General features: G+C 37.8%; 1 protein-coding gene across 1 annotated transcript in view; it reads left to right on the top strand.

Annotated features, from left to right (window-relative positions):
• LOC128736151 (uncharacterized) overlaps positions 1-12,050 on the top strand; it is a 42,458-nt gene extending 30,408 nt beyond the window's left edge. The window contains exon 8 of the mRNA XM_053830631.1: positions 10,547-12,050. Within this exon, the coding sequence (XP_053686606.1) occupies positions 10,547-12,050 (1,504 nt within the window). The remainder of the gene's footprint in view (positions 1-10,546) is intronic.
• The last annotated feature ends 13,359 nt before the right edge of the window (positions 12,051-25,409 follow it).

Here is a 25,409-nt window from a genome sequence, read left to right as displayed (position 1 = left end):
CACACACACACACACACACACACACACACACACACACACACACACACACACACACACACACACACACACACACACACACACACACACACACACACACACACACACACACACACACACACACACACACACACACACACACACACACACACACACACACACACACACACACACACACACACACACACACACACACACACACACACACACACACACACACACACACACACACACACACACACACACACACACACACACACACACACACACACACACACACACACACACACACACACACACACACACACACACACACACACACACACACACACACACACACACACACACACACACACACACACACACACACACACACACACACACACACACACACACACACACACACACACACACACACACACACACACACACACACACACACACACACACACACACACACACACACACACACACACACACACACACACACACACACACACACACACACACACACACACACACACACACACACACACACACACACACACACACACACACACACACACACACACACACACACACACACACACACACACAAGCGCTAACACGGCTAACTGCTCAACGTGAAATTATGTCAACAGAAGAAGCATTTACCCAGATAACACAAAATCGTAATAGAAAGTTCACATTAAATCGTTTTCATGTCAATTTCATATTGGAGTTGTCTAATGATTAGAGTATGTCAAATCGAAGTGAACAATAAGTTGTTTTGCAGTCGTGCGTGTCTTCATATACGATTCATGACTGTGAATTATAAAGCAGGATAGACAATTGCAATATTTGATTATATCTATGTCATATATTCAGGAGTATTTAGTCGCGTGTTATAAAAACTGCGCAAAATAGAATTACAAATAGTTGTCAAAATTTTCGCACGTATATCGCCTCCACTTTGGTACATATATGCTCTTATATGGCGTGAAATATAACTTTTTCGTTCAGATATGATTTTGTATATCTCAGTTGCAATCGAGATATATAAACCAAATGGTTTACTGGGTAGTATAATCACCCAGATAACACAAAATCGTAATAGAAAGTTCACATTAAATCGTTTTCATGTCAATTTCATATTGGAGTTCTATAATGATTAGAGTATGTCAAATTGAAGTGAACAATAAGTTGTTTTGCAGTCGTGCGTATCTTCATATACAATTCATGACTGTGAATTATAAAGCAGGATAGACAATTGTAATATTTGATTATATCTATATCATATATTCAGGAGTATTTAGTTGCGTGTTATAAAAACTGCGCAAAATAGAATTACAAATAGTTGTCAAAATTTTCGCACGTATATCGCCTCCACTTTGGTACATATATGCTCTTATATGGCGTGAAATATAACTTTATCGTTCAGATATGTTTTCGTATACCTCAGTTGCAATCGAGATATACAAACCAAATGGTTTACTGGGCATATTTAGAAACTGGGTTAAACAGATTTCAATATGAAATAATAAATAGGAAGTCACCATCGAGATTTCCTCCATACAACGTTAATGGAACTAAATGAAGAAAACCTGCGCCCCTCCTGTTAAGTTCATCGAAGAAATGTCTTCGAAAATTTTAAATTGTAATCCATATTGAGTAGGCTGAATTTTTAGACCTATGGCCTATTTCAAGATATGTTCTAGATCTGCTGAACTTATGGACCAATATCGGTAAATCTTACAAAGCTTATATGGGACGAATGAATAACTTAACTGGCCTGATAAACTCCATTAAGTTAAAATATTGTTAAGAATAGGGGAAAATCAACAATACTTTCCGATGACAATTAAGGAAGGGGTGGACACCATGAGATTTGCCGGAAAATTTTACATAAGGTCAGTTATATTTGATCAATTGCCAGGCAGTTCTGAATTTCGTTCGTTTTAGGCTAGGTTTTCCCGTAGTGCTAATAAAGCCATTTTCAAAATTACTTCGAAGTTTCGAATAATTTCAGAAGTGAAATACCATAATAATTTTATTAATTTATTATTATTTAAAATTTATTTATTAATTTTATTAATAATTTACCATAATAATATTGCACAAATAAATAGCACAATTAAATAATAGAACTATAAAAATTGGTACGAAATTATTACTTTTATTTAAATACATATAAAAGTATCCAGAACCTCAAAATTTATTATGTTGATTCTATGTTGAAAATGCATCTTTTTCATTAAAATACATTATTTAGTCATACAAATGTCTGACAGCTTCAGGTAAACGTATTTAAACATACTTTTACTAATAATTCAGATAGAATAACGCATGCCCCGGATATTCAAAACACCATATCTCCCGAACTACCAATATTGTCTTTTCTAGTTAAGTGATTCTTATGTAGAATTTGTCTGGGGAATATTTTGAGCATATTTAATTGAAAATAAAATTGGGGGGGTTTCGAGATATTCGCATTTTTGGTTTTAAATTGCAAAAAAATGTATGATCTTGACAAATTAGATAAAAACTGATAACATCACTCGATTGCGCGGTCAAAAACCCATAGAAAAAGTATATTGGCATGTCTTCACATCAAACTGTTGCAGAGATATTTAAGCCCGAAAAATGACTTTTTTTGAAAATCTGTAAAAAAGTAAGCAGCGCCGCTGCTAGGGAAATTGATCAATCGTCGTATAACTTCGGGAAATTGGTTGTGGGGTCGGAATGAACAATTATGCCAACTTTGGTTGAAATCGCTGATGGTCGAATCCAAACGTTTGAGATGGAATGACCCATATTAGTTTTTCACATATGGCAAAGGTAAACAGTTAAACCCTTTTCAAAATATGTTCGTGAAATGTTTGCAAATGTACTCTAACAACATATTTTAATCATATCAACTAGAAAAACGTCAAAAATCCTAGGAAAAATTCGAAAATATTTTTGTCCGCCTGCTTGTATGGAAATCCCCCATAGTGGCATCGTGTCTACCACCCCTCTCATATCTTCTTCCCTTTCTTTCTGCTGTTCTGTGATTCGTTGATAGGTCCTCTCGGCTGCATGGATCTGCCTTTCTCTCTGGAATTTGGCCTCCGAACTTCGTGAAAAGCAGCGATCCCCACTCCGAGCCGATGTAGCACAAGCCATGAATCATATGATCTAGATTCAATGCACTGAGTAGTAGACATGTGATAAATGTTACCGCAGCGACCAGTCAGTGATCTGACAAAGACAGTGCAATTTGACATTGAGTGTTGCAAAGAAATTGTCTGCCACGTTCACACAAAAAGTTTTACAATGAAATTTTTCATCTGGTGTAATTTTTTAAACATTTTTGCAATAACCTTCATGTTCAGATAAAAACTGAGATCTAATCTTCTGTTTTATCAGTATAATCAATATATATAGAATGCCAGTGTCGCTGGTGTTTCATGGATATTTTGGTGGCAAACATGTTGCTGGTTCGTGTCTTGGATACGGGAACTACATTGTCAAATTGCCCAATAGAAAATTTTCCTGCCGACGAAATACCCCAAAACGACCAAATCGGGTGATTTATCCTACGTCATTTACGGAAAAGCAGAAGGATTTTTTATTGGGTTGCCTTTTTAGTTTGACAATCAGATTCCCGTTTCGAATCAATCACTCACACATATGCGCATACAGTGTAAATACGTAATTTTCCAATGTGTGATGTTCACCACGAGCACTGCAGCGACACTGGCATTCTATATATATTGATTCAACTGTTTTATCCAACATGTAATTGATGAAAAACAGTTTATGGATTAACAGCTGATTTCAGCTGAAATGTTCGTTGTGGGTTATACAATACTGGGTAATTCTCGCTGAAACGGGGCCACTACTGACACGAGGTCTTCAAATATTGACACTTTTGCGCTTAATTGGTTTAAAATGGTTAAAAAATAAGAATTACACTTTTGATACCTCGAAATAATGGACCCCTCGTTCGCCAAAAGGCCTAACAGTTTCAAAAAAAGTTGAATTTTGAGTAAACCTTGAGATTTATATCATGTGATATTTCACAAATATGCCATGAAACAACTAACAAATGGCCCGGTTCTGTAAATAAGAAGAACAGGGCTTTCAAATGAAGTAAAAAAATTTTTGGCGGCCATCTTGGATTTGGTCGCCATATTGTATTTTATCAAAAAATGACCGTTTTCACCATGAGCTCCCCAACCGATTTTCATTTTAAGACCACCATTGGAAAGCTGAGAAAAATGCTATAAGAATCATTTATAAAATTAGATGTGCAAACAAATCAGTTATTTCCAAAATTTGCTATGAAACAAACTAAAAATGACACGGTTTCGTAAAGAGGAGAGATCGGGCTTATAAACGAAGTGCAAAACAAAATTGGCGCCATCTTGGATTTGGCCGCCATGTTAGATTTTATCAAAAAATAGCCGTTTTCGCCATGATCTCCCTAACCGATTTTAATTTCAAGACCGCCATCAGAAAGCTGAGAAAAAATACTATAAAACATTCATCAGGTTAGGTGTGCAATAGCATTAAATAAATAAAGCAATTAATTTTCTGTAGCAAGATATTCCATTATATGATCGTTGTAAACCAGAGGTGGGCACCGCTAACCGAAATTTTAGCTTCGCTAACAGCTAATCCGCTAAAACAAAACGTTAGCTTCGATAACCGCTAACCGCTAAATCAACCAATAATTTAGCGAAAGCTAACGCTAACCGCTAACAGCTAAATTTGTTAGCACTGTAGAATCAGCATTACTTTGATTAGCGCTGATTTCGGCAATAAAAGAAAATTTTTGTTTCAAAGGTCTAAGAAAAAATATCTGAGTTAATTCCGTGCAAAGAATTGCAGGCATTCGTGAAAAATGTTTAAAGGATATTATCGCTTACCATATTAGCACATTAAAAGGGTAAAAAACATTTCCATGTTCCATGACATAGATTTCTCGATTTTTTATTGGAGTTTTCCATCGCTGTGAAAACTTTTGTAAAAGCTTTCCAAATAATATTTTCTCTAGATTTCTTAATAAACAGTTACTTACATTTTGTTGGGTTTACACTTGAGCATTACCGGTAAGCGTATCAGTAATGGCGCATCTAGTAATAAAATTCTAGTAAAAATACAATGAAATCAGAATAAAAGGAATCAGAATCAGAAGGCAGAAAATTTTTAAAAAAATATTTTGTACGTAATAATTTTCCTTGGTTGTTGTGAAAACTTTATTGCGTTGATACTTGGCCCAACACTTATGAATTTACAAAACGAGTGATGTCCGAGAAAATCGAAAAATCTCCCTTAATGTTTTCAGTGAATGTAGGAGGACTCGAATTTTTTAAATATCGATTTATTTGAGTCCGCGTTCAAAAGTAGTCCTCTACGGACTTGAGATAGCAACTTTGTTTACGGAAGTGCACTTGCCGTATTTGAACGAAAGGTGTTGCGGACTATTTTTGGTGGAGTACAAACGGATAGCGGAGAGTGGCATAGGCGTATGAACCATGAGTTGTATTCACTATTTGGAAAAAGTTAGGAGACTACGGTGGGCCAGCCACATCGCAAGGATACCGAACGACTGTGCAGTAAAATCCGTTCTCTTCAAGAGCCCCACCGGCACCAGGAATAGAAGGGCCAAACGAGTTAGATGGCTTGACCACGTCGAAGTCGACTTGCATGTGCCGTGACGCGTAACGAATTGGAAACGAGTAGCCCAGGACCCAGAAGTACAATGGAGAAGAATTCTTGATACGGCAAGAGCCACCCCGGCTCTTGGCTGGTAAATTATATACAAAAGTTTGGAATTTGGAATCCTTCGACCGAAGCCTGTGCGATATTTCTCACAAATTTTCCTTCTGCCAAAAAAAGTTAGCGGTTTATTTAGCGGCACATAAATTTAGCGGAAGCTAACAAAAACGCTAACGATTATAAAAATTAGCGAAAACGCTAACCGCTAACCAAAATGTTAGCTGAGCTAATTAGCTTTTAGCGGATTAGCGGAATTGAGCCCACCTCTGTTGTAAACCTTGATACAGATAATTAATTGTTTCGTTTATTTAATGCCACTACACATATAATTTGATGAATGTTCCTTGTAGCATTATTTCCCAGCTTTCCGATGGTGGTCTTGAAATTAAAATCGGTTGGGGGAATCATTATGAAAACGGCGATTTATTTATAAAATCCAACATGGCGGCCAAATCCAAGATGACCGCCAATTTTTTTTTATTTCGTTTATAAGCCCGATCTCTCCTCTTCACAAAACCGTGTCGTTTGTAGTTTGTTTCATAGCAAATTTTGCAAATACAGTGGTAACCCGATTTTGTCACTCCCCGATTTTGTCACTCCCCGATTTTGTCACCCCCGATTTTGTCACGTTTTTGACCCGATTTTGTCACGTTTTTGACCCGATTTTGTCACGCTTTTGATTTATCAAAAGCTTAGTTTGAAAATCATTTTCAAACATGTCAAATGTGTTAAAACACTGTGAAAAGAACTGTGTTGATTTTCGTGGAGTTTCCACAAAAGTTGTGTCTTATCTCCATAACTGTAATAGCTAGAAGATCACTTTCTTTGGCAAAGTTCTTTATAATAATCTTCTCAAAAATTTTGTAGAACATTGTTTTGCTCTCTCTCTTACTACTTGAAAAATAAATTTTCTATCTTACTTTTAGGGGGGTTAATCAAAGAATCGTTCATACCATAAGAAAGAGCTTTTTACGCTATGAAATTTCTCTGAACATAGTCAACCAGTATAATCATTGGTTTCATACCTGTGGGACCTCACAGCACAGGTGATAAAGGTCCTAAAATTGATCAGAATGAAATATATGTAGTTCGGTCTAAGTTATCTGCAAAAAAATAAAAATTGAAAAAATGCCCGATTTTGTCACTGTCCCGTTTTTGTCACCCCTAAATTCATCATGGGGGTGACAAAATCGGGTCATTACTGTATCACAATAATTATATGCAAATTGTGAACCTTGCTACAAATAACTGGTTGTTTTATTCAGTTAATGCCATTGCACACCTAATTTTATGAATGTTTCTTATAGAATTTTTTCTTACCTTTCGAATTAAGTGACCTTAAAATGAAAATCGGGCTCATGGTGAAAACGGCTATTTTTTGATAAAATCCAATATGGCGACTAAATGCAAGATGGCCATCAAAAAAATTTTTACTCCATTTGAAAACCCTGTTCTTCTTTACAGAACCGGGTCATTTGTTAGTTGTTTCATGACATATATATGAAATATCACATGATATAAATCTCAAGGTTTGCTCAAAATTCAACTTTTTTTTGAAACTGTTAGGCCCCTTGGCGAACGAGGGGTCCGCTATTGCGTGGTATTAAAAGTGTAGTTCTTATTTTTTAATCATTTTCAACCAATTAAGCGTAAAAGCTCCAATATTTGAAGACCTCGTGTCAGTAGTGGCCCCGTTTCAGCCAGAATTACTCACTGCTGTATTTTAATAACATTGCTCGTCAATCTGCATGCACGCACACAACGCATTCGCGATGCACGCTCTTGACGTTTACACTTTCTATTCTGTTGGGAAACCAATACAAAAATGAAGTGATAATATCTTTATGACCACTTATTTTACCTTAACATTCGCGCAGAATAGAAAAGTAGTGCTCAGAATTTTAATATGCAAATGGAAAGTTCTCGGCGTTGAATTTCTCGATATCCCTAGAGCGGTCGCGCTAAAAAAAGTTACGTGGGCGGTCGCGTCGTGTACTTAGTACACGGCGAATAATACTGCCTATATCTCAGGACTGGCATGAGATAGAAGGTTGTGGTTTTCGACAGAGTTGTTTAGCTAGTTAAAATGCATCTGGAAACGAACAATAAAGTTTGAGATCTGATTCGCTAGATGGCGCAAATGGCGACCAAATTACATGATTCGAGAATCTCGATACTAGAATCTCTAATATCACGGCACTGAGAAGAGATAGAAGGTTGCTGTCATTGGCAAGTTGTTGCTGTCATTAGCCAAATTCCGAACTGATACGATAGATGGCGCTTATAACGAGTATATTGATTTATTTTTGGAATATCTCAGAGTCGTAACGAGATAAAATGTAACTGTATTCTACAAAGTTATTTCTTCGAACAAGACGCATTTGGCAACGCATAGCAAAGTTCGAAAACATAACAAAGTTCTGTCTCACTAGGTGGCGCACGTGGTTAACCTTCCTAGTGCATTGGGGTCGATTTCGACCCATCGGCATACTTACAAAGCTTGATACTCAGTAACGGCACGAGCTAGAGACTTGAAATTTTCTGACTTTTCCTAACTTTGGAAAATTAGCATTGTGGGGGAGTTTCAGCTTTCAGCGACATCTAGAAGAGCCACAGCAAAAAAAGTTACATATTATGCATTAAGGGTCGAAAACGACCCAAGTTTTGAAATTGCTCTTATTCATCCATTTTCAATCCGAATTTCGTTTTCTTTACCTCGTTTGAAAGATATGGCCAAAAACTAGCATCCAAGGTATGTTGGGGAATATTTGTTGACTGATGGCCACTTCTGCGTCGGTTCCGGAACACCCACTACCAGGTCCCGGGGAACATTTTTATATTTTGAGATAATTCATTTTGCGGCACATCAAATCACATTGGCTTGATAAAATAAGACTAGTGGAAGTACAATGGGGACATTTTGGACCCGAATGGCCACTTCCCCATCGGTTACGGAACATCCGGTACCTGGTTTTTGACGCCATTTTTGAATTTTAGGATGATTTCTATTGCGGCACGTCAAATTTCATCTCATTGATAACATAAGACTATTGAAAGTATAATAAACACATGTTGAAGACAAATGGCCACATCAGCATCGGTCCTGGAACATCCGGTACCCGGTTTTTGGGGACATTTTTGTATTTTAGGATAACTCATAATGCGACATATCAAATCACATCGGCTTGATAAAATAAGACTGATGGAAGTAAAACAATGTCATTTAGAAGCCAAATGGCCACTTTACCATCGGTACTGGGTCATCCGGTACCAGTTACGGGGGACATTTTTGGCTTTTGAGATAATTCACCATGCGGCACCTCAAATCACATCCCGTTGATAAAATAACAACAATGGAAGTGTAATGGGGCGTCAGTCGCATATAATCCGGTACCCGGTATTTATAATGAACCGTAAAACGGGGTAACTCGGGACAGATGAATTACCCTGTAATCCAAAAATGTCCCCAAAACCCGGATATCGGATAGTCCGGAACCGATGGTGAAATGGTAATTTTGGCTCCAAAATTTTTCCAACGTACTTCCATTAGTGTTATTTCATCAAGCCAATGTGATTTGATGTGGCGCATGATGAATTATCCTATCCAAAAATGTTCTCATAAACCGTGCACCCGATGTTCCGGAACCGATGATGAAATGGCCATTTGTCTTCAAATGGTCCCCATAGCTCTTGTAACTGTTTTATTTGATCAAGGCGTTGTGATTTGATGTGCCGCAAGATGAATTATTTCATAATCCAAAAATATCCCGCGGAACCAGGTACCGGATGTTCCGGAACCGATAGTAAAATGGCCATTTGGCTTCTAAATGACCTTGGTTTATTTTCATCAGTCTTATTTAATCAAGCCGATGTGATTTGATGTGTCGCAAGATGGGTTATCCTAAAATACAAAAATGGCCCCAAAACCCGGGTACCGGATGTTCCGGGACCAATGCTGATGTAGCCATTTGCCTTCAAAATGTCTTTATTATACTTTCAATAGTCTTACGTTATCAAGCTGATGTAATTTGACGTGTCGCAAGATAAATCATCCTAAAATTTAAAATTGTCCTCAAAAACCGGGTACCGTATGTTCCAGAACCAATGAGGAAATGGCCGCTTGGGTCCAAAATGTTCCAATGTTCCCATTGTACTTCCATTAATCTTATTTTATCAAACCAATGTGATTTGATGTGCCGCAAAATGAATTATCTCAAAATATAAAAATGTTCCCCGGGACCTGGTAGTGGGTGTTCCGGAACCGACGCAGAAGTGGCCATCAGTCAACAAATATTCCCCAACATACCTTGGATGCTAGTTTTTGGCCATAGCTTTCAAACGAGGTAAAGAAAACGAAATTCGGATTGAAAATGGATGAATGAGAGCAATTTCAAAACTTGGGTCGTTTTCGACCCTTAATGCATAATATGTAACTTTTTTCTAATGCATTAGGAAGGTTAAAAAAAGTTACGTTGGTGGGCGCGCTGGTGTACTGAGTACACGCGTGCGGACATACTATTTTTACAAGTAATTTTCGACCACTTTTTTTTAATTCTTTTTGCTCTATTTTGGCATCATTAGAAAGAGGAAGAGTAGATCTTCGAATACAACCAAAACCTGGTGTGATTTGATTGAAACTTCGATGATTTTTTTACGTTTTTCGAAAACGCGTGTACTCAGTACATAGCGCGAACGCTCTAGGGATATTTGTGAGCAATTAATAAAACTATGCAAATATTTATTTCCATTTAACCATTCAATATATTTTCAAATCTTCTTACCGAATTTTTCATTTTCATTTCAGCCGACTCGACTACGTTTGTTCCATTGAAACTCAGAACTACAATTGTCAGTTTAAAGATGTCATACTAAAGCTACCGCAGCACAGCGTTACCTTTGGTCCGGTACCCAACAGCAAGCAAAAGCTGGCCTTCCAGAACTCCACCTTAGAATACCTGCCTAAAAGTTTATTAGATGCATTTCCACGTATGCAGGTGTTGAATCTCGAAGGTTTACTAATTAGAGAAATCGATTCAAATACATTTCAAACCGCCTCTGAACTTTTGGAACTCTACATGCAAAATAACCAGCTTAAAGAAATTAAGTCGAATACATTCGATGGAGCTTGGAAGCTTCAGCTGCTGGATCTATCAAACAATGCTATCGAATCGAATCGAATTGCGCTAAACTTTCTTTCCGCAGTGCCAAATCTTCAACAGTTTAAAATCAACTCAAATCGAATCTCACAACTGCCATTAAGCCAGCAAAATTATTACCTACAATATATCACTGCAAGCGAAAATTCTATAAGTCACATAAAAGCAGATCAATTTAAAAACAATCGCCAACTTAGTGAACTGGACTTCTCATACAACAGGCTTCAGTATTTTGATTTACAGCAGCTCGATGATAAGCAAAACCTTTTACTAATCAACGTAAACTACAACAATCTCACGGCGCTCCACATTCCACAATACGTAAAAACGCTTTTTGCGAGAAACAATACGATTGAAACTTTATCATCTCTTGAGTACTGCGCAGCGGTGGAAATCGACCTTCAATCGAACAATTTGCAAAACATAGATGTTCTATCGAACTGCAATTTTCTCCAAAAGCTGGACTTGTCATCTAACCTTCTCCAAAATTTTAGATTCAGTCTAGTAGAGAATATGTCCGAACTAAAAGTTTTAAACTTATCACACAATCATTTGTTCCAAATCGACGGAAATATAAAATCGAATCCCTATTTTAATTTACAAACACTGGACTTTTCACATAATCATCTCAGTCACGGTCCTCCATCGACAGCGTTCCACACCGTTATTGAGTTATATCTCCAAAATAACGAATTTATCGATTTCGATTTTAGATCATCGGAAAAGCGAAACGTATACCTTTCCAACAATGAATGGAGTTGTAAAAAAATAGATTCTATAAATAAAACCACGGTAATTGTCGATCAGTTTCATGGTGAATGTCTCTCAGGTTTCGTTAAAAAGAAAGGTATCTGTTGTAGAGAGTACAAAAAACCTTACATTCAACGCCTAAATGAAGTCCTCACAGAAGCTTTATTTCATAATCAAACCAACCGACAGCGGCTTGCAACAGAATGTCGCTCAAGGCCGAGTAGCTCTCGGCCCGAAATTCTTAATGAGGATGAACTAACTCGGCTACGAAATGAAGCAGCTACTGGTGATGATGCTAACAAAAAGCTCATCGATGAGTTATGGAATATTACTGACTTACACAAAAAGTTTACCAAAGACATCAAAACATTAGAGGTTGAACGGACAACAAACGGCGCTTAAAACAGCAATCGAACAGCAAAGACAATTTTATGCAATTGTCAAAGAAGGACTTATCAGCGAGCAAGAAAAGCTTACCAGAATACTTCAGTACGTTAGAGAAAGAGAAAAGTTCAATACTGATTTAAAAAATGCACGCGAACAGGATACATTAAAAACGAATGAGAATTTGAGAACGAGACAGCAGGAAAAAAGTGACTTGGAAAAATCCCTTGCGGACCTGGAAACCATACTGGCGCAGCTTAAAAAAGAAGAGACTGAAAAGAAAAAACAGAAAGATGACATGGAGAGAAAAGCAAATCGTAATGCCGTCAGCGTTCATGGATCTTCCGGACGAGTATCGTGAAAAGCTATTATCCGAGTAAGTTCTTCGCGTAGTTACGTGACGTGACGTCAGTAATGTGATGCAACACTTTCGACTAACCTATGGCAAACAGTAAGAATAAACGTTCGTATCGAAAAGTTGAGTTTTTATTTCCTTATTTTCGCCCGCGTTACCAAAAATAATAAAATATATAATTCACAAATAAAACAGAAAGCTATCAATCCAGTTCTAACGCTTCGCAATACAAAGGCATAACTAGTTGTCTGTTAAACTATACAGCAATAATTTAGTTTCTAACTCAAAAATAGAGTAAATGTGTAAAAAGCGAATAACTTGGACTTCATATCGGACTTTAGGTATGAAAAAGAACTTGAAATGAGGCATGGAATTGTTTTAGAAATAAGGCTTAAAATTGATTTGAAATTAGAAAAATCGGAGCTAAAGTTATACTTTGAAATCAAAAGTCAAAGTTTCAGTTGAAAGTCGAAAGCAAAAAGCCGATAATCAAATGTATAAATTCCACAGTCACAATCCAAAGGATAAAAATAAAAAGATTAAATTCAAAAGCCAAATATCCAAGGTTAAAAGGTAAAAATTAAAACTCAGAAATCAATGTTTGAAAACAATTAACGTAAAACACCAAAAACCAAAATTACAATCAAAGGCCGAAAGCCAAAATCAAAAGCCAAAAAATAAAAATGAAGTTTAAGGTCGGAAAGCTAAAAGTTAATAATCGAAAGTTAAATGCTGAAAGTCGAAAGTCAAAAACCAGAATGTCGATTGAAATCAAACCCAGTTGAATGTAGATAGTACTTTGTGTACAAATTTGCTCAAATCTAAAACTGTCCCACGTGCTCGGACATTATAATTTGGTCTATTAAAAACTGCATCGATGGAAGAAAAAGATCTAAGAACACTTTAAAACTCCTGCACAATCTAGTGAGTACAGTCTCATTCACTAGTTAACAGCATTTATGAACTTAGTCAGCTGAAGGTGATTTTTCATGTAAAATCGGCCGCTAAATTCGAAAATGAAGTCAGAAAAAATTAAAGTAGAATAGTTTTTGAGATATGCGCAAAAGTTGAAATTTTGCTTAAAAAAGAAAAAACATGTACATAAATGCAAATATCTCCGGCAGCAGTGTATTAATTTAAATCTCTTTTTTTATTAAAGATATTTGTGAATTTGTTCACAACAAAACAAAAAAGAACGCACTTTTTTGGAATAATTTCCATTTTATCAAGGATTTTGGATAAGATTAACGCATTTTAAAAATTTTATTTTATATGGACCTTAAAGGCCGATAAAAAATAAAGAAATCAAGGGGTTAATGATAACAATCGGTTGAAAATTGTAGAAGTTATGACCATTTTACTAAAACAGTAATGTTTTCGCATTTTAATATCATGCTCATACATACACCCTCTTACTAGTCCACACGCAACAAATACACCTCTCTCTCTCCTCTCTATTTTTCTTATTTCTCTCTATTTTCACTCTCTTTCTCGCTGTCCTCTCTATCTTTCACACACACACACTCTATCACACACACACAGGCGCACACACACACACACACACACACACACACACACACACACACACACACACACACACACACACACACACACACACACACACACACACACACACACACACACACACACACACACACACACACACACACACACACACACACACACACACACACACACACACACACACACACACACACACACACACACACACACACACACACACACACACACACACACACACACACACACACACACACACACACACACACACACACACACACACACACACACACACACACACACACACACACACACACACACACACACACACACACACACACACACACACACACACACACACACACACACACACACACACACACACACACACACACACACACACACACACACACACACACACACACACACACACACACACACACACACACACACACACACACACACACACACACACACACACACACACACACACACACACACACACATGTGCGTGAGAGAGAGAGAGTATTTGTTGCGTGTGGACAAGTAAGAGGGTGTATGCATGAGCATGATATTAAAATGCGAAAACATTGCTGTTTTAGCACAGACAAACGGACGTCACAACAAACACCGAAGCTGAATTAAAATGCTTCTGGTTTGGTTACAGCTGATTTAACTCTGAATACAGGTGGTAGACGCTAAATAAATTTAAGTAAAGGCCTCTGCATTCTATAAGTGTTTAAGCAGCCAACGAATCCGCTGTAAATCAGCTGCTTTGCATAACAGTGTGACAAGCAGATTAAGCGCATCTTCAACCTCTCCACAACCTGTCAATATTCTCAATAATTCTGGCTTTAGTTTTCAGAAGGTCGCATAATCAACCCTTTTACATGCATTATGCGACCTTTTGAAAACTAAAGCCAGAATTGTGCTATACCACAGAGAACAGACATCCAAGCGAAAGGTCCCCACTTGGATAAAACTTATGTCAAATTAGTTGGGAAACTATAGTGATGATGTCGCTATAGGCACATAAAATTCTACACTAAACTCACAACAACTAGCTTCTGGCGCTAGCATAACGCTTACAGTCCATACATACTAGCGCCAGAGGAGCCAAAGGTTGTCAGTGAGCAAATCAAAAGAATCAGTTAGTTGGGAAACTATAATGGTGGTGTCGCTAGCATATTAGGTGATTTTAATTTGAAATTTTATCCAAGAATTCCCGAAAAATTTGTTCCTGAATGGATGTCTGTTCTCTGTGGCTATACTAACTGAATGAACGATTTGTCATCTTGATAAAAAGCCATCCCAAGAGCCATTTATGCGCTGAATAAACATTTTAGCAGCCATTATTATTCAGCCATCGTTGAATATGCATCGAATAAAATTTATGTAAACAATTCTACAATACTTATTCAGCCGAAAATGGAGAACTTATACAACCTATTTCGTTTGAGGCAGAAAAACACTTGTTAAGGGGAAACCGAAAATGGCTCAAAGATGTCTGGATAAATGGCTACCGTTTGATGCATATATTGTTTTGTGCCTTAAAAATGCATCTGTATTGGCAGAGCACGCTTTCGTCACGTAATCAGTGCTTCTAGTGCTGTTATAATTTCCTAAAACTTGTCATTTCATTTATCGATCCGCTATATATCAACAAACGCTCAGCAAAACATAATTGCTAATGGAAAATAAATTTAACTGATCATATAGATCATTACGTGTTCATAAAACGTATAATCTGGAATTATTTAATAGATATTTGGTTACGCACATATTTCGTTGCACTAGCGATTTCCGAAAAAACAGCACCACGGTCTCAAAGTTTCGCAACATCAACAAGCTTTTAAAGAACTTTTGCCGCAAAGATAAGCTTAGAGTAAAGTAAACAGACGGAACTGGCCTTCAATGCAAACGGATTAATTAACTATCCTATTGATTCCATGCATTATTCAGTTGCTGCTGGAAATCTTTAATGAATCGGAATGATTGGATGAAGAAAACAAACCATATTAAATTTTCGGGAATTTGGAGTCGCAGCGGTTGGCTGCGGTTCAGCTGTGTTTACATTTGCAAGCTCTGCTATTTGACATATATTACTAATACTAATGCAACATTCAAATAAACGTTTAGGTTTTCAACGAACACATGAGATGTACAGTACAGTGTTTGTCGCTCTAATACAATAACGTGAGCCACTTTTGGTTTCTCCTTAAGCTGTTACATCGCCCTTTATATAAACTCTGTGCGCCTTGTTTCCAGCTTTGCGCAAAATGGTTATTTAAAAACACGCAAAGGCCTCTATTAAGCTCCATTACAGCTGCGAAAGCAGCAAACCCGAAGCTTAATAAAATCACCAGATTTAGATGTTTAAGAGCTGAAAAAACGTTTTTATTTCTAGAACTAAACCATAGTCACAGCCACAGGTTGAATAAATCCAGTTATAAAAGCGTTTGATCAGCCAGAAATTGTTACTTAGGTAGCTGCTTGCAAAGCTGCGATGGAGCTTATAGAGGCTTTTGCGTGTTTTTAAATAACGAACGAGAACGAGAAATAGTTTCGCAATGCTTTTTCAGTCGCTTAATCAACGTCACATCAACCTTTATACAGCCAAAAAATAATCTATTTTTAAATAAAAAAAATGCAAAGCGTCATATTTATTTTGCTATGGCGTCGTATGCTAGGGTTTTCATCCCATGAAGCGATGGCATCTATTTTTCGGCCTACGGCCTAGTTATAGTGGAAGAACAGGTGCTTTTGACGTTCTTCGAATAAAAAATAGTAGATTACTTACAGTCTTGTATTTTCTCAAGTTATAACATATTAAAATTGTATGTCGACAAAGTATTTTTATTGGCGAAAGAAGAGGCAAATAGGCTGAATTTAGAAACCTGCAGAAAATACCCTCCCGTACCCTATATTTTAAATTTCGAATAACTTGAATTCGTATATGCAAAAGCCAATTAAAAATGCATTTCGTCATCTTTCGGGAATTGAACCGCCATCTTCTGAAATTAAAAACTTATTTACCGCAAGTGTATAAAAGGCGAATAATAAATAGCAACCAGTTCTGTGCACTAGCAGCCACCGCCGCTGGCGGATAGTTGTTTCCAGACAGCTTGTGCTTTATTTTACTGCTAGTGAAGATCACAGTCCCGTTAGGTAAAGTAAAGATGAACACGAGCAATCGTATTTAATTTTTATTCACGGATAGATGTTGCTAAAGACTTTTCGATACAGAGACATAGTGAAATTTTGCAATTTACTAATTCCTTCCTCATTTACATTCTTTCTTAATAATTTTATCAATCTTTGTTTTTGAAAAAAAATCCTTTCCAATCTATTGATTTTTTTCCTTTTTACAAGTCTTCATCAAATATTGATTAAGCATGCCTAGAAGGGTTTGCGCCGCAAAGCGTTGCTATTAATAATCAATCTGTCAATTGAGGAGTTTTCCATAAAACATCTAGGTAGCTATTCCTGGCCGAAACATACTTGATGAGATTTTAATACCAACAGGGTGTAACAGGTCCGCCGGCTCGCTACCCGATTAATAAGCGGGTGGCTTAAGCGCCATTCTCCGAAGGAGAGACCACCCACCGAGATTAACGGTTGCCCAGCCTGAGACCCTCGCAGGGAGAGGTTCACTTTTATCCCGAGTTCGGGAAGGGAAGCGGGTTGGCAGACTTAAACACGTGACGCTATACTCCGTATCGCCATACGTCAGAAAACTCTACCTACAATACAGACCTACCACTTAAGAACAGCAGCTTAGGAACTTACGACAGCAGACAACAGTGACGGGTGATTTCATCACTGGCCGAGTCCAGTCTCCACCTAAAAATGACCGCAAAATGATTCGAGAGTGTCCTTGGCTGATTTCGGAGTCAGCCGCCCCAGTAGAATATATGCAAAACTAAAAGGAAACGAAAACCGAACACATGAAGAAAATCCCTTTCAACCCGACTGCATGGAGGTTTGTCGCATGAACTTAAATGCTCGTTTCTATCGTACTACGGCAGTATATTCTCGGCGTTAACAATATCAGTTGATACACTATTGGCATTTTGTGTTTCCACATATCATTTGCTCGATCGATTTATTCTTTCCACTTGCCTAGGCCTAATCATTTCTATCTTCTAATCTTTCCCATTCATTCCCTACTCGCTAGCGGTGTGTGCAAGAAAAAAAAAGAACGTACGTTCACTGTGCGGTGTGGTGGGTTGCTATCAACCGGCTGTCGTTGGTATGGTTAGGGTCCCGGCCCTGTTTAAGTCACATGCGCATGGACAATAGAAATATAAAAGTACTCACTCAATACCCGGGGTTTACTTGAGGTTTACCATGGCGGCTACTGGCCGATGAGGTTTAACAACAAAATGGCGGGGTCGCCATCACTGTCCTGGGCAATACGCGATCTATCTGATCCGCGCCACGCGGATCCCGAAATTCACTCCTGCTGCTAACGACGCACGGTTTGTGCGAAATTCGCTGCTTTCTACTCGACGCTAGTAGTCTCGATGCTGGTTGCTTGCTGGTTGTTGGGTGCTGCCGATTGCTGTTCGGCCAGCCTATCCTGTACAGGGCGCAAATTGACGACGCTACCCTCGTCCGGCGTGGTAGCGGGCCGGGAAAACTTGGAGCTGACGGTGGGGCCAGGAGCAGTCGATGACAATGTTGCAGGGTGCCGATGATGTGTTCCGTGGCGAATCTCTCGCAGCACACTTGCAGGCACGAACTGCGGTCGCACACGGGTAGCACTTTCAAAAAACGAAGTGTTCTATCACTGCCTATCTATGGGAAAGGGGAAAACTGCTTAGCTGGCTAGAAAAAGAATCTTCATGTGTTTCACTACCTTTACTTCCAATCACGCCGCGAGTCAAAATTACGGACAACTCCTGCCTCTTCCACGGGTCAGATTAAAGTGAAAGATCAGGACAAGGTGATCCTCAGATAACCGTCCTTGATCGAAACCTGCCTAACGAAATTCTTTATCGCTGTGTTCGAAAGTACGAAGTTGCATTTTCGGTTAAAGCAATCTTCTTCCAGCGCACGGCTTGCATCTTGTCAACCCGACCAACCCCCCAAGGTTAGAGAGCAAAGTGAAACACTCTCCCGATTGCGGGCGGGTCATCAGCCTTTATCGACAGGTCAACCTCCTCGATCGAGTTAGCGATGATAGGCAAATTAGGCACGTAAGCGAGCGTCTGGGATATCATTCTGATAGCAGCACGTATGCAAATTTGATTTGATTTTGTGCGTCGGCGCGCGGTATTGCCGACCACAGATTTTTATTGAAAATTTACTTGGAGAGTAGCGACATGAAAAATTAACCTATATTTAAATTTACAAATAATACTAATAATACTGATAATGTAATCTTGGCAAATATTAAATTAATTCTAATAACTATATACACGTGAGTTCGTTACAAGGGTTTGACAGGGTTTATTGTCAATTCCTGTCGTAGATAGGCGCTTCAATTTTTGTCATTTCTTGGGTGGATTTAAACGAATAATCCAAAAGTACTTATGCTGATTTGATTCAAACACACCTTTCGGTCCGTGCACTTCAATTTCACTAAAAAGCGATTATAGGCACTTCTTATATCAATGATTATTTTTGTGGAAAAACATGGTCAAGGCAAAATCAAATCAAAAGGTCAAGGCAAATCAAAAGATTTCAGCATTTTGTAGTAGATTCAGGTTATCACCCATTCGGAGAAAGCTGATGATGGCCGGCTCTCTGTCAACCGCATAGGTGCCAGATCTACCGGTATTTGTGATTTCCTAACAAGAAAGGCCTTTTTGGATGCGTTCGTTACATAACGTTTCATCATTAATTTACACTGAAGGATATCGCTTCGTAAATTTAAAATTAATCTTTATGGGTGATAACCTGAATCTACTACACATTTCAGGTGTTTTTTGTAGGAATTCTTTAATGAAAAAAAGCATTTAATTAGGTTTCAGCTTACTTTTATTGATTGCGCACGATAGTCAACCCTAATTTTTCATTGATTTACATTGTATAACAAATAACAAATTTTACATTGTGTGTTATAAAAAACGTAGATGTCTGGAATAACTCCTATTGGATAGAACGGGAATAGGCAATTACGCCAAGGCAGCACCAGACCCTATGTCAAGTAAAAATCGAATTACGGAGCAACGGAAGATTATACAATATAGAAAATTGTTTACAAAAGTTTGCCGCATGTACTTGGGACTTGTTCGTATACCACGAGAGGTGATATTCAAGAAACACAAAAGTGCGCACGATTATCGCATACCTGGAAAAGGGAAAATCAGACTCACATTCTGTACCATCATTCCTGCCAAATAAATTTTAAAGATGGTAAAATAAATTTAAATTTTATATATGTGTAGTTCTCGCTAAAACGGGGCCACTACTGACACGAAGTCTTCAAATATTGTAACTTTTGTACTCGATTGGCTGAACCAACAGACAACAGACCTCATACCTCTAGACAAGTATTGGCGCTAGTGTGCCCATTGTATTCCTGGAAAATCATCTTCCAGCAAGAAGTCAACAATTCTGACTTCTGAGCTACAAGAAGTGTCAAAAGTGTGTTTACGTTTACCAAACAGAAAAAGGCAAAAACAACTGCCCGGTGTCGGTGCTTGCGACCAGAGATGCCAGAAGTGAAGACATGTCTTCATTTTGAAGACATTTTTGTTACAAAAAAGTGAAATGTCTTCGCTTGAAGACATGTCTTCACCATGCAATTTAAATGGGCGAAAAGCCGAAGGAAGACAAATGAAGACATTTTTTCCTTGATTCATGAATACTTTTCAAAAAATCACCTGGCATCCCTGCTTACGACCGTGTTTAAATCAGGGGTCTGAAATTGACAAAATTTAGCGGACTAAACATCCATGGATGGCACAATCCAGCCAGCGTATCGAAAATAACAACTAATAATAGTTAAATTGTAACTAAAAGGCTGCGTTTAACTGCTTCCTAATTAGTTTCAGTTGTTTTAAAACGAATCAACCTTTAAGTAGGTCCCAGTACCAAAGGTACCAAAATCAATGAGTGGGACATGGACAATGTATGTTATTTGACAGCCACACCACCCCGCTGGTTTAAATATGGTTTCATATTCATTATGAAATCGCTGAGGTTGCCGGGAGCAGCTGCAGGTGTTGGTACACCACAGTTTATGCGATCATGTTTTGCATTTCATTTTGAATATTAAAATTCGTGTACAAACAAAATTCATGTAGAACCAAGCATACAACTACAGAATACAAAAGAAATCAAAATTCGGAAATAATAACTTATTGTCGTATTCCCACTAATGAGTTTCAGCAACACTGAAAGCGTTACCACATTATATTTTCCAGACAACGGTTGCTCGTCCCTTTCAGCCAATCAGAATTTGGGTCAATTTTGGGTCAACGCCGCGGTTGACACTTGGCACGTCCTCTCCATTCAAGTAATGGACGTCCATGTCTATTTAAGTAATGGATCAATGAATGTAGCTAGTTTTGGATTGGCATGACAACTACTTGTTTCTGGCGCCTATAGGCGAATTCGAGCAAAACTAATAGCAACCACAGGAACAAATTTTTCGATAATTCTTGGATAAAATTTCAAATTAAAATCACCTAATATGCTAGCGTCACCACCACTATAGTTTCCCAACTAAATGATTCTTTTGATTTGCACACTGACAACCTTTGGCTCTTCTGGCGCTAGTATATATGGACTATAAGTGTTATGCTAGCGCCAGAAGCTAGCTGTTGTGAGTTTAGTGTAGAATTTTATGCGCCTTCAGCGACATCATCACTATAGTTTCCCAATTAATTTGACATAAGTTTTATCCAAGTAGGGACCTTTCGCTTGGATGTCTGTTCTCTGTGTAGCAACCGTTCGCTACCTGGTTGTGATTATTGGAACTACAACAAAAGTGCAATTCCCAAAATACTTGCTGGCACCTATAGGCGAATTCGAGCAAAACTAATAGCAACCGTTCGCTACCTGGTTGTGATTATTGGAACTACAAAAAAAGTGCAATTGGGTCCTAAAATTTGTGATAAAAAGATGATTTTTTTAGAAGGAACGATAAAGCTTCCCATTATGACTACCAGAGTATAGTTTTTTCTTTTTTAAAAAGATGCAGAGCACTAAAAAATTAAAAAACTAAAATATTGTAATTTATTCTTCCTTGACATTAGAGATCTTCCTTGACATAACGAAAATAACACGTTTCTGGCAACAATGATAACTTTTTCTCACTGGCAACTCTGGTTTGACATTAGAGCAGCTGGTCGTTTTGACAGTTACAGCTTCGCAGTTGTCTCTTGTGCTTGTCTGCGTTTTGCTGGTCGTAAGGAAGTGGGACATCAAATTTATACTAGTTATCGGATAAAAGTTTTGATTCGGGTAATGTATTCCAATCACCCCATTGGCAGGCAACCATGTTTTCGCTGCCAACATCTCGTGTGTGCGAAAATGAGATAGCATGTCAGCACTGCGTTTCACTCAACTGCCAGCAGTCTGATTTGAGCCCGCTGTCAAATTTTGAGCCCACGACATGTTGTCGCTGACGTTTACTGCAGCTCGTTATAGAGATGTCGATGGGGTGATTCCAATCCATCGATTCACGGTGCTAGACTTTGTCTAAATCTAGTTTGCGCTAAAAATGACTAAACGATGTCAAACTGATGGCCAACAGTATAATCTCGGTACAATCGACCCCGCAGAACAGTATGAAAAAAAAAACGCCAACCGAAACTGGCACCGTATTATCAATCAGATTGGTATGTTCTGCTACTCCGATGTGAATCAGCAGTAGAGCGAACGGCAGACCAAAAATTTCTGTGCGTTTCTAACCAAACACGGTCGCATCTCGATGGCGGGTGTTGCATCCGACAACTGAAGCCATCCACGCTGTGACCAAGTGCAGTCACTACGCTTATTGCTGATTTTGACAAAGGCCTTAATTAAACTGAGATGCTCCTATAACCAATAGTTTAAACGTTGTTCATGTCATCTCTTGGCTTTATCAGATTATGCTTACTAAAGAACGTCTTTCTCAAAATCCAGAAACCGGAAAATGAAATGTAAACTCAGAACATGTTTTAGGTCACGATTGCCAAGCCATTTCCGAGAAGCAAGACACTTCATAATATTATCATAATATTTAGAGTGACTATATACAGAGTGGCGCCAAGTCATCCCAAATGTATGCAATGCGGTTTATCCTAGGTTTTTCTCTCTTTCCTGCATACGCGTTGGATAGGTTGTCTGCTCGATTGGAATGACACTGACAGATAATTATCATTCCAATTTTGACATTGTCGCCACTCTGTATATAGTCACTCTAATAATATTAATATATATGGACCTATTAAAACCCTATAAATGTATAAATAAATGTAACTTTATAGGGCTTTAAGTTATATTATGGGTGGGAAAGGTCAATATATTAAGGTTGGAAAAATATTTCCATAGAGAAAGTAATCCAGCTTTCCACGAGCGATAATGGCGGATATTGAGCACAAGTGGGCACAATCTTTTGACATTCATTGGAGGAGCGTCGAGTTCGCCCTGCTGGAGTTACTATGGAAACATCCATGATTGTTTGTTGTTCGAGTGTAAAAATATAAACATTGTTTCATTTTGCAGATCAGCTGAAGTAGAACATAACTGGACGGATTCAAACTTTTGTGGTGGTTTGCGGCCACAATTTCCTGAAAGCACCGGATCAGGATACTTTTTACAATCGTGCGAATTAACATTCGAGTGCACTTAAAAGGCAAACATTAACTTCATATTGGTCGAGTAGTTGCCAAGTTTGCTATCGAACAGCGTCTCGTTTCGATAAGAATCTTTCCGTTGCGTATTTGGCCATTCTTCCTGAAGTGTCCGAAAACTGCGAAGCCACAATCCATAAAACTTCTTATCCGTTCAATTATGTTCCTCTTTAACTGATCTGCAAAATTGAACAATGTTTACATATTTACATTCGAACAACAAACAATCATGAATGTATCCATAGTAACTCCGTCAGGTTGAACTCGACGCTCCTCCAATGCATGTCAAAAGATTGTGCCCACTTGTGCTCAATATCCGCCATTATCGCTCGTGGAAAGCTGGATACATTTTCAACAGTGTCTTGCCCCTCGGCCATTTCCTAACTTTGCAACTTTTGACTTTTTGACACACTATCACATGAACGTGAAGGTAAACAAAAAGTTTGACATTTCAAGACACACTATGGTTTCTTTTTATAATTCGTGTTGTCTAGACACCGCTTGACACAACCATGCACAACTATAGTTTGTCTATATAAGGTTGCCCAAATGTTTATTTTTTGTTCAAAATTTCACAAAATTAAAAAAAAGGTTTTTAACGGCAATAGCCTAAAAATATAAAATTGAATATCAAAATATGTGTTCCTAACCCTAACCTCATCGATTCAAGCTAAAAACGACATAGGGCTTTAGGACCCAATTGGGTATTTTAGCGGTATATAAATTTTCACATATTATGGTAACATATGATGTCAGTATATCGTCACATGAAGACTTTTTCAAATTTGACGAGTGAAAGTAATAAAAGCAGCATTTTTTTAATTTAAAAATTCTTTTGGGATAAGACTATAGCTGAAAAGTAACCCACTTTTCTTCTCAGTTCACCTCAGACAACACAGTGAATGGATAAACTATGGTCATCGGACGATACATGTTTCATATGAGAGCTGTCAAAAGCTCGGTCAAAATGAAGAGCTCTATCAGGAAGATAGAAGAAAGGGAGAGAACTTCTGACATCATTTCAATCAATCAGCTTGGTTGATATCTGTCAAACAGCAAATCATTCTATTTTTGATTTTTATTAATTTTTTCATTAAATATTGACTTAGTTGAAATAAAAAAAGGACTGTTGGATTCAGAAAACGACGGGCTATCAAATAAGGTGATAAAATCCACTTTTTTGGGGAAATTTAAATACCCAATTCCCAAAATGCTTGCTGGCACCTATATGGAGCTCAACTTTAAAAGTAATATTTTACTGAATTAACAACAGTGGGAATGATGAAAATGGATAATAAAGGTAAGAAAATGCATTTCCTTTAATTTGATATATATTGTTTCTGATTCGGGAGATTATTACAGCTTCGCAAGTATATTTATGTTTACGAACTGATAGGTTATATGTTTGGCTCTTGGCGCAGGTGATGCTAATCACGAAAATAAATCCGTTAGCATTTGAAAACACATTGGAATGCACTGAAGACTGAAAATAATTGGTGATTCTCTATCCAGGATATGTAAACTTTACAGCTGACTCTATGTACTTTTGTTTCATGCGGTACAAAATCAAACATTAACATTTTTTACCATAAAGTTAATTAATTCGAATATTTTCACTTACTTTAACGTAGATAAACAAATTTCTTCCAATATTTCGCTATCCAAAATCCTGACAATTGAAAGGGTTAATCAAAAACTGCATTTTACTTC

This window comes from Sabethes cyaneus, chromosome 2, assembly GCF_943734655.1.
Source record: "Sabethes cyaneus chromosome 2, idSabCyanKW18_F2, whole genome shotgun sequence".
In the NCBI taxonomy this organism is placed as follows: Eukaryota; Metazoa; Arthropoda; class Insecta; order Diptera; family Culicidae; genus Sabethes; species Sabethes cyaneus.
The sequence above is the reverse complement of the archived record's forward strand: the minus strand, read 5'-3'. Positions and strand labels throughout refer to the sequence as shown.